At 41.2% G+C, this 11,437-nt stretch overlaps 1 protein-coding gene across 1 annotated transcript; it reads right to left on the bottom strand.

Moving 5' to 3' along the window:
* Nucleotides 1–2,149: 2,149 nt before the first annotated feature.
* noto (notochord homeobox) lies at nucleotides 2,150–3,200 on the bottom strand. Its single transcript, XM_036516467.1, has 3 exons — nucleotides 2,834–3,200; nucleotides 2,525–2,709; nucleotides 2,150–2,335 (listed from the first exon to the last, which is right to left on the bottom strand). Exons 1-3 carry the CDS (start codon nucleotides 3,198–3,200, stop codon nucleotides 2,150–2,152), a joined length of 738 nt encoding a protein of 245 aa, XP_036372360.1.
* Between the last annotated feature and the right edge of the window lie 8,237 nt (nucleotides 3,201–11,437).

Below are 11,437 nucleotides of genomic sequence, written 5' to 3'. Positions count from 1 at the left end.
TTAGCTATGTTTTGAAAGACAATCCTCCATCCTTCATCATCTTGTGTGTACTTTCAGATGTGCAGCCGTCATGCAAACTGACAAAATAGTTCATATGATGCAGAGGAAACACATAAAGAGTAGATTTCTGGCAGGTTTAACTTCAGGTTCAAAGATTAAATCTAGGATTTTAATCAAATGCAAAGTTAAAGTTGAGTTATTTCAATATCGGTTTTGACATCCACCAAATTGTAACACAAGATAAGTGTCAAAATACAAGCAAAATGAGTATGGAATACCAGAACTGGGTGGTGACAGGTGGTCCTCGAAAATATAAGCCTTCAAGAAATGTTTTTGCAAGCTTAACATAGATTCAAAAATGAATTTGACCGAAAAAGACTTAACATCCTATTATATAAAAAACAAATGTTTTCCAGCAACAATTACTTTCTGTTATTTTACAAATGACTCTTCTCCAGTCTGGCAGCCATAGCTACAGCCTTAAATTGGATTAGTACTACATGAAAATAGGGAGGCAAGGGATCTATGAAATTGTCCCACTGTTGTTTTCCTACAAAAGACATTCTAATTGGTTTTATTCCCAAATAATGACGATTTGTAATCGGATTGTGAGATGTTAAAACCTGTTCCCCTTTCAAAAGATGCTTTTCTTCAAATGGAAAGTTAATTACAGATACAGCATTATTGAACAGTAATAAGGAAGTGTAAAACCCAACCTATAAAAATGCATTGCATGTGTAAACCTAGCATGCCTCTATTAGGCCAAGTGCCGCACAAAACTATGCTACGCTAAGGAAGTATACTACTAGCCCACTACCACTTCTACTACTAATAATTGTAATAACGATAACAGTAATTCTAAGAGGTGCATAGAATTTATTTTAAAACTCGCAATATTTGTTGAAAGCTTGTGGCCTTTGATTGAACTGGATGTAACCAACGTAAGCCTGTTATCTGCGGTAATCCAAGCTGTTACACGTTTATTGCAAGTATAAAGAGTGGGCTTCTGAAGGTTAAATTCACGGTTTAGTCTTTCTGAGATCCAATTGACGTTGTAATCCCTCTAGTATACGGTAGTCAGATACCGTCTCTGTTTTGAATTCTCACCAACATGAAAGCGATCAATGAACCGAACTTAACTACAGTTCCCCCAGGAAAGGACTGCGCGCTGTGTTAATACGAGGGATAGGTTTTCGCTCTGCTTACATTTTTCCTGACTTTGTCCATTTTAAGTCAAGTCTAGATTTTTCTGTTCGCAAATAATACACATAATGGATAACGCACAAAAGGTTTCCAATGGCCATAAATCGTTTCCAGGCATTCTGTGTCCTTTGCATGCATTAAAATAAATCTCACGAGAAGTTTCCTTTTAAATATGCCATTGTAATGCCACTTTCTGAATAACTAATAAACGAAAAGTAAGTTGTCTTATGGTTGAAATGAACATGTTCCGATCCTTTTCAGTATGCTGAATGGCTTTAAGAGAGGCCTCCGTGTTTTTCTTGAACATGAAAACACTTGCTCCTAGAAAGTAATAACGAACAAGTCGTCGTCATCGATGTCAAATAACGTCCCTTTTAGTGTCGCTTTTTAAAAAACCATGCTTTCAATCTATATAGACGAACAGGCTACGACCTTGGGAACTTGAAATATCCCCTATGTGAAATTCTATGGGGCATAAAACCACTTGAAACAACACGTGGATTAGTAATTACACTCTCTGCTAAGGAATTAATAATAAGCAACAAACAACGGATGGACTGAGAAAATTTAATTTAGGCCTATACCTGCGCCATTTTTCAGGTTGTATCTGAAACAGTTATGCAGTAGGCCTCTTCGAGAGCGCATAAACAATTTACAACACCTAAAGTAACTGAAACACATGACAGCAGATACAATCTTAAAATATATTTATTTTTGATTATAGGCAAATTTACAACATTTATTATGACAACGGGGGCAGTGCTCTTTTCAGAGCAACAAGGCAACAAACGTAATTTAAAAATATATCATTTTATTAAATATTTATACAAATAGTAATAGGTTACTGTACTATCTTCCGACAGCGTATGTACACAAGTTCTTTAAATCCCTTTCAGGAACAGTTTATGAGTTCTGTGCCACTGAAATTAATGTGGCGCGGTGGCCCCTAAATGTCCACATCGGAACCTTCCGAAAAGTCGATTTCCTCTTCCTCTTCTCCTTCATCCCCGCGACCCTGTGAACCGGGGCTCTTCTGCGGCGCCGCCAGACCAAGCTTCGCCAGTTTAGCTTGCTGCTGCTCCAGACTCTGTTTCCTCCATTTTATACGCCTGTTCTGGAACCAAACTTTGACCTGGAAGAAAGCAAAACGAAATTGCGGATCAGTATGCTGGACGACTCTTAAGACAATTAGCGATTCCCCATTTAAATTGCGTTTATTTGCCACAGTAATACATCGGTCAAGTATCTTAACTGTATCGCTAATAATTAAAGTTTAAAGATGCTAAGAACCTTGACTTGACGAAAAAAGACATGCAATTACCTGAGCCTCAGTGAGATGGAGAGCCGTTGCAAGGACGAATCTCTCCGATCCGACCATATACTGCTGGCGGGCGAACTCTTTCTCCAAACGGGACAGTTGCTCGTTGGTAAAGCTGGTGCGCATTCGTTTTGATTTTCCTCCCTTGTGTTTAAACGACTGTACACTGGGCTTTGAGACTGTTGTTTCTGTAGAAGGGTGGACAATTCAGCACGTTAGAAACATAGGCCTATACAACCTGCACTTGAGAACGATCGCATTTTAAAACGCCTTGTTCGGGCTATTCCGTAGAAATACGAGGTATATAATTACCTTGAGTGTAAAAGGTCCCACGGCATGTTGTCTGGTACGGGAGCGGCGGGCAGTAGTACAAAGGGTATCCGGGTTGTGCGTGCACGACGTTCGGCGCGTAGAGGTAATGTGGCACAGGCGAACACATCTGTCCCTGGAGCGGCATAGGGGAGGCCATGGGCTGGTACTTTCTTCCACAGTGAGGGGTGCTGACTCGCTCGTCCCCTGCCTGATCGGTTTTGCCCAGCAAAGCGTCGATGGTGAACGATTTTCCGCTAACAGGCTTCGGTGGTGCTGTGCATGGGCTACTCGCGTATTCTGAATAAAGCGGAGCGAACGGGCGCAAGGAGTACCCGTAGGTTCCGAGAGGCCTAGGAGGAATTTGCATTTTCAAAAACTAAAACAGAAAGTCACAAAAAAAGAGAGGAAACGTGTCCTAGATCCACAAGAGCGGAGAGAACGACTGCTGCCGTGCCAAGTTAGGTACCCCCTTTTATACCTAACTAAAACTTGGAAGTGTCAAAGCCCCCCCTCTGCGCCTTTGTCTTCTTAAGTACCAGATGAGAAAAAAAGACCGGCCCAACAAGGTATCCAATTAATTGATTGACTTGTGACAAGCTGAGACTGTCAATGGCCTAATGGCTTTGCCCACGACAAGACACTGGGGGAAGCTTAAACAGAAAAAGGGCGCTTGGGCTTGGAGAAGTCTGAACAAATTCTTGCACGGATCTGAGCTCCAAATGCAATCATTACCGCTGAGACAGCCTTGATGTCACCTAATCATCTTATTTCATGTCTTGGGAATCAAAGCGAGTCAGCACATATTACAAGCTGCGGAACAAATAGCTTCACCATTGGAGAGCAAATTGAAAATAGAGAAATCACATTATTTTAAAAGCGCGACCCGGTCATTTGGTTAAAACGTACCAGAATGTGAAGGCCTGCATATAGAGTGTCTATTCTTGTACAGTCCAGGCACCTTATTTCTGGAACCTTGTGCAGGGAATTGTTTATGTCAAAAAAGTGGGCAGATTTTATGAATTCAATATTAGGCCTACATTAAAGAACAAAGGTCACAACATATTTTATGTAAGGGTTGGGGTTGATATTAGATGTATAGCCACAATATACAATGGTCAAAATGTATTTTATTATGTTGATGATCCTCATCTGTTTTTCCCCCAAATACATCTAATATAGAATAAACCAATCAATCAGCAACTAATATTTGATAATTAACTACGGCATATTTATTACGAATGGTATTGGTCGTGAGTCTGACCTAAAGCAGTCCTGTTCTTTCGTCGAAACGTACAAGGAACAGGAAAGTCAACACGTTTGTCACAAGTCAGAGTGTCCTTTTTTGCAGCTGCGGTGTTGGCCGAAAATTGGAAAATTGCTCCGACTCGCCTAGGCGTCAAATCTTGCGGTCTGAGCATGGTAACAAAGTAGTGCTGCTGGTTTTACTAACTGCGGCGTGCATAATCCCAATGGGCGCGTTAATCCTCGATTTGATCTGATAATTAAAACACTTATCTGTGACATGAAATGTTTTCTCTTGGCGAAGCTGCAATGCGTGCCAACTGTCACAACTCGGAAATCAAGACAGTAATATATGAGCATATAAACTTGAATGATTAAGTATTCATACATGTCACCAAATAATTTCGCAAGGGACACATGCCCTTTTTGATATCGACAACGCCTTTGCATATTAATTTAGAGAGCAGCAAGTTTGTCATTAATACAAATCAGAAGTAAATCTACGCTATATGTATTGTATTTTCATTGAATGACTATATGGAGTCGAATTTCTTTCGTAGAAAACGGGTTACGTAAAGAGCACTTTCTCATTATTAGTTCTTAATTAGAGACTTGAAAAGGTACTGATGAAAAGCCAAGCGGCTTCTTTAAAGGACGGGATTTGCTTGCTTACAGTGGTCTGGGACAAAGCTCCCTCTCTTTTAAGCGAGGATTATGACCAGCTCCGCAAACTTTGCCAACCTCATTTCCATCACTGGGGAGCAGTGCAAAAACGACATCCCAGAACTTTAAATAACTGTTAAAACACGTTCAAACAGTTGCGGGAACAGCGTTTCTCTTTGACTTCTGAACTTTCTAATTATTCGCTTTACCTGACACTAGAACGCTTAATAGACAAGGCAAACACAGCGGCTATCGGGGATGGCTAGACAATGAATGCACTTCAGAGCAGTCAACTCGGAGACCACCCACCCCAACCCCCCTAAAGTTAGTTAGCGGATTTCTCACAATTGGAGAGAGAAAAGAACCACGTTGTTTGAGTCCGTGTTTACACCATGCATATTACTGCCCTTCCCACCCTCTGCCACCGGTTCCCGGCCATCTGCAGGCACGAGTTATTCGGATATCGGCCACTAGCTTCATAACGACTAGTCGCACCCCTCGCGCACGAAAAGCAGCTCACCAATTCTTAGGCCTAATTAAAAAAAAAACTTCAAAATAAGTCAACTGTAGGAGGAGGAGGAGATAAAAATTGACATTTAAACCAAAACCCACAAAACCGGATACCGCTGCGTTGTAAAAATGCACAATTATCTATATGTACATTGCAGATAATTTATGCAGGTTTTTCTTTTACTCTGGAAACCATTAAACCTTATCACAACTATCAACGACTTTAATAGATATCACCAAGTTAGAGAAGACAAAGTCATCACTTTGCATCTCCTGCCGTTAAGGATTTTTCATGAAATATCCTAGATTGAAACCACTTGCGCCTGGGGCGTGGCGTCACATAAGAATACATGTTTCATCTCGAAGAAGTCTTCCCTCTTCCCTCTTCCGCTGCCTGAATAATGCAAATAATGCAAAAGATTTATCTAGTCCTAACAAACATTTACTTTAGGCGACCCAGATTATTGAAATGTTGCATTAAAAACACGTTTTTGTTCACACCTATTTAGGTGGAATATTTCTTTAAAGCATTTCTAATCTCATATTTATTTAGATCAGTTTTCAATCTCTCCAGTTAAAGTTATTCCTTTTTGAGGTGGGATAGGCCTAGTGATGTGGACATTACCAATAATACACACCATGCAAGGGTATTTCACCATTACTTGGTGAGCATAAAGGACTATATTTATTAGTTTGCTTGTTTACCCTGTCTGCACATGTACTGTACAGTCAAAGCCATCTATAACTTAAAAACTCTGAATGTATTGACTCTTTAACACATTTTGTGGCATTAGTCTACTGCTGTGGCAGTGCTTAAGAAGTTTGGGCCTTGCACGACACGATGATACTCTTTACACAGAATTCAGCTCTTCAAGACCATGCCTGAAACCCATCAAAATGGTAAAACTTTGTAAAAAGTGAAAAGCCACCAATCAGAAAATTTACTGAGTGTCCGATTGCTCTGCGCCAACCCCCCCCCCCCCCCCCCTTTACAATCTTACAAATTGATGTTAGGCATGCAGCCCATAGTTGTCTGTTTCCAGGCCACTATATTCCCACAGATCATTGTTCTAACATGAAATGTAAGTAATTGATTGTTATTGTTATGAGTCATTATTAGGCTCTATGTGCATGTTAACATTGCATGGCTATGTTGCGCTTAAACATAATTGGTAGATACATTGTGTAGGCTAATGCAATTAATGTTCATTGCTAAAATTTTAGCACTCTTTTACAGATTAGTCCTCATTCTGTGTTCTGTGCTACAATTATTGTTGCTCCTGTGAGATATGTCCTGCCATGACTTCCCTTTAAGTCACCCTCAGATCCACCAGCTGAATAAATAACAACAATAATAATGACAATTTGTACGGTATGGTTTTAAGAACAATAACAATGCTAGGCAAACTCAAAGTCCTTTTGTTTGTGTATTGGAGCCAGACGATGAATCTGCTTTGCCTGGTTCCAGATGCTGCTCTTCAGGCGGGGCCAGCCCGTGCCCCAATTCCACACTGTGGCTGGCATGTCAGGGCGTGTCGCGCAAACTGGCGAAACACAGCAGCCTTCCCCTCATCAGACATGGAGGATTCAGCCCTGCAACCTTCTGGGGAGGGCCCTATTCCCTAACCCTAAGCCTAACCTTATTCCTTTACCTGTACCCCTCACTGCTGGAGTCCACACAGCTACAGGCAGAATATTTATGTCCCCTTATATCAGAATTGCCCTTCTGTCTGCTTATATCAGAATTGCCTTGTGGACAAACAGCTGAGAGATGGTCATACCATCATGCATGAATGATTCACAAAAACCCAGGAAGCAGTTTCACCAGGAGAGCCGTCAGCTTGTGCAATTTATCAGAGGATCTGTTTTAGGATGGGTTTGTGAGCATGAAAGGGGAATCTGCCGACAGCTGAATACTATAGATCATAATGTACTCCTACTGCTAATGTGTAACTGAGTCACATGCTGCATTTGTTAAATCATTGCATACCGTGGAGCATCACATCTGGAGAAAAGGTTCAAAAGTACCATTGTGTCATCTATAAGAATGTGGAATTCTGATTTTGCTTTCCGCTTTCAGCGTAATCGAAGGACGTTTCCAAAATGGCTGGCTAGGAATCTGTGCAGCGGCGTGAGCTGCTTTCTGGGAATTTCGATGCTACAGTGATGAACTGAAATATCTCCAGATATTCTTGTCAGTTACATCAATACTATTTCTCTGACCTGTAGTTGGCATCACACATGTCATGAAACAGCCTCCTCAGAGAAACACACGGGTTGATATCTGTTCACATTATTACTATAAGAAAATATCTGGTCCACAGCAGAATACTATTTTCAAACTCAGTAAGCATACTTTCACAATTGGCTAGTTTCAAGTTATTTTCAAGGTCTCGTCCTCAGCTGACACATGATTGAATCAAACAATGCTCTCAGAAATACTAGAGTCATTATGACCCATGTGAAAAGCACTGATTTTGGCACCTGATTGACACCCTTAACAGGCTCAATTCTTCATGCACACCTTCTGCTAATGAGTTTATGAAACAAATCGCATAATGTTCTGGAATGTCCCACCCAGAGAGAGGTGTGGACTCTATTGGGCTGGTTACCTGTTCACCATGGCACCCCCTCAGGCAACAGTAAGATCCAATGAGCTTTTCCGTTCACCTTGACTATGAAAGGGGTTTTGTGAATGCCCAGGTATCTACCGTCTGGCCCCAATCCACAACCTGTGGCTGGGGGAATAAGCCTGGAATGAGGGTTTTCATTTAAAGCAATCCTCATTGCAGATCTAATGAGACTCCTACCTCACCTGTCAGGTGTCCAGGCATGTTTTTCTGCCAAGCCAGCTCTCACCTGAATTAAATGACTTCAGGTGTCAATGTGAGCAAAACTCTCTGTTCCCTGTATTCAGCTCTCTGGGGAATGTTGTGGATCAAGACTGTGTTTTGCCCACCAGTGGGTGTCTCTTTGCTAATTATCTGTGCTATTTTCTTGAATGCATGTGTCTTTGCATGTTAATGTTCCATTTTGGTGGTTGCCTTGCAGAACAGAGATATTGCTTGGAATTTTTTGTTAGGTTTTTATGGGACACTTTTAGAATTGTTGAAATTGATTGTAGCACTTCTGTAGTCACAGTGGTGCTATTTATTATAGTATTGTGGGAGGGACTGACACATGCTTGGATGTGGTCTGTCATTTTCTTTGTGTACTGTGTTTCTTGTGACTATAAATTCACTGTATTTTGACTTTTAGTTGATTCGGAAAAGAACATCTGCCCAGTGTAAATCTAAAAGTTAGCCTTATTAAGTTTAGATGATGGCTTTATGCAAAAGCCTTATAACTGAACCACTTACAGCCAGCCTTATTCATAGCATTCGTAGACCATTGCATGGCATGGTGTTGACATTGGATCAATATCAAAGTACAATGAAAAATCACAAGCATAGTAACCAGGACAAACTCCTGTTCCTCAGCTAAAAAATAAGACTTGGTTGTATGGTGTATATTTGGTTAATTATTATTTTGATGAAAAGCATTTTTGGGGGATTTTCTCATGAAAACTGAACATTTTACAGTGTATTCAAAACATTACATTCAAAAGAAATGTAAAAAATTATACATGAACAATATAAGAAGATCTATACAATTTTGTCCCAATGAAGGATGAATGTCATTTGAAACACTCTTCCTAACTTCAAGTGTCTCTGTAGTGTATGCAAAGAGTTAGACATCTCTGATAAACCACAGAAGAGCAGTGAATCTGGCATATCATATTGAGACCTCTGGGATGGAGAATGCTTTACTGACACATTGTAATGGGTTCAGTCAGTCACTGGGAGACAAGAAGGAAACCCGGATTTAAATACTGAAGCGCAAAAATATGAGCTGGAAAGGCCTGGGACGCCGCTGGTGATAAGCCACAGCCTCGCTCATAGTATCTCAGTACTGCGCTGCAGCAGAGAGCAGACCATCTGCTAATGCTACTGTATGTTAGAAAGCCTTTCCCATCATTCCAGTTAGGTCCTGCTTCTGTGCAAACACCATAATCCTGGCCAGCTTTGCAGTGTAAGGTACCATCGCAGACCTGATGCAGCTGTCATTAATGCTCAACAGGGCTTAGGGGAGAACATGGAACTCTCCAACACTGAGAATATCCGATCAGTGGGCAGTTTGTGTCAACTCATCAAAACAAGCGATGAAGAGAATCTTTTTACTGGATCATTTTACTGATCCTGGTGGGGCTGGTGAGGGTGGGTTGGGGGAGGCAGAGAGGAAGAAGAAGTTCTGGGGCTCTGGGGGTCTGGAGCTTGAAAGTAGCTGTGAAATGCTACTGTTTGAGGTGTCCATGAGACAATGTGGGACAGGTCCAGCAGGGTGCTCACTGGAGGACACAATGGGACCGGGTCATTACCAAGTTAATGAGGGATTATTCTCCACCAGGGACCCCCCTCTCAAAAGCAAGAGCATTGCAGGGGTTGGGGGTGAGGGGGGGCAGTTTGGGGGTAGCTTGTGTATTGAGCTCGTCTGACGCAGACTGGCCTGGAGTGAGAGGGGCTTCAACCTCACTAATTGAACTGATTTGCACAAAAGAACCCCTCCCCCCACTCCTTATTCCTCCAGGAAGATATGCATCTGCCCAAACATGGCTCACTTTAAAGCATTGTTGTGCATGTGCCTCCAATGTTTGGTCAGCTCTCAGCCGTCTCATGTGAGCCTCCTTCGGTCACTGCCCATGCAGGCGCTGGGGGTGATGGGATATCATGACGTGCCTGTGATCATGTGACCTGAATCGAGGTTTGACTAGAAAGCAAGACGCCACTCTGACCTCACTGGAACATTTGAGTGAGGAGCACAAGTCCTGATGTTCTCATCAGGCCAATTTCCAATGCAACCACAAACCTGATACTAAAAGCCAAAAATGTTTTAATGCAGATTTTCTAACTCATTTAACATATGCAATATATTTTACATGCAAACAAAGGTCAGCATTAACCTTTTTTTAAAAGGTAATTTTGTCCTCACAGATTAATCTACAAATGACCTGAACAATGACTATTTATTAATAATTAAAAACCGCACTATGCACTAAAACCAGTTACTACAGGTTGTTTGCTTGGTTTTTGCATATTTCAGAGATGTCCTCTTTTTAGTTTGTATGTCTTGATTATTAGCCATTTCAAGAAATAAAGATAATTCATTATCAAAGAATCTGTAAATAATTTTCAATTCAAGGTAGGTATGCTACTGATACCTCATAAATATCCTCCCCCCAATAAAAATAGTAATAATAGTGTTTTACAAAATTACAAAAATTACAAATTTACATAATTGCCTTAGTATATTTTAAATGTACTTGTAATATATTCTTGAGCTGAACAATATAGTTCTCAATAAAATATATTTCATTTTCATAGGGGCAAGTAATGGAAAGATGTTCAGACTTATTGTCTGAATGTGGTTGATTTATTCTGTAAATGAAACACATTTGACTGTAAGTAGTCCTCTGGGGAATGTATCTGGGGAACACTAAACTAGTAGACATTTTCCTCAAATCTGGCAAAGCGAAAGAGCAACAGCATCCATAGGAGGGCACTGCCATGGCTGTGTGAACAGTCATTTAAAAATGTATTCAGTGGTCATCAGCTATTTTCTGTTGCCAGTACCTGTCCCTTACATATTATGAGATGCATGAAAGGGACATGCATTTACTGACAATTTTAATTCATGTTCTATGAAAATCTCTTATTTTATAAAGCTTTATAAAAGTTCAGCTCTAAGTATTTTAGTTAATCAGTGTAATTGGTTTGGTTCCCTGGGTTGTTCTGGAGTGGAGGTTGTGTCAGGACATTTTGTAATTTCTCTGTGGGTAAGAGAGGCATGCAGGAGCTTCGGTTGAGTGGGCGGCCTTACATGGAACGAGGGACTCCTGATGCTCTCTACAAACGGCCTCCAAGCAGGTGGTCTCAGGGGGGTGAGCATGGACACCTTCTTTAATGGAGGTGAGAATTGGAGGGTTGGACTTTGACGCTTGGCCTCTGTTGACACTTCCTGTGGGCCGCCCCAGCTTGTTGGTTAAGCCAAGCACTCTGGGGGACCGCAGTGCTTGAAAGGGAAGCCTCCAGAGCAAGGTCAAAGGAAGCAAGCTTTATCTCTCTCTCTCTGGTGGTGGCAATTTTCACCAAT

This window comes from Megalops cyprinoides, chromosome 22 (genome assembly GCF_013368585.1).
Source record: "Megalops cyprinoides isolate fMegCyp1 chromosome 22, fMegCyp1.pri, whole genome shotgun sequence".
NCBI classification, from domain to species: domain Eukaryota; kingdom Metazoa; phylum Chordata; class Actinopteri; order Elopiformes; family Megalopidae; genus Megalops; species Megalops cyprinoides.
Note: the sequence above shows the minus strand (reverse complement) of the source record. Positions and strands in the feature narration are given on the sequence as shown.

Coding starts and splice junctions, on each gene's coding strand:
- noto (XM_036516467.1), bottom strand. CDS start 3,200: ATGCAAATTCCTCCTAGGCCTCTCGGAACCTACGGGTACTCCTTGCGC. Junction 2,710..2,833: donor TGGGACCTTTTACACTCAAG/GTAATTATATAC, acceptor ACCCTTCTACAG/AAACAACAGTCTCAAAGCCC. Junction 2,336..2,524: donor TCCATCTCACTGAGGCTCAG/GTAATTGCATGT, acceptor GCTTTCTTCCAG/GTCAAAGTTTGGTTCCAGAA.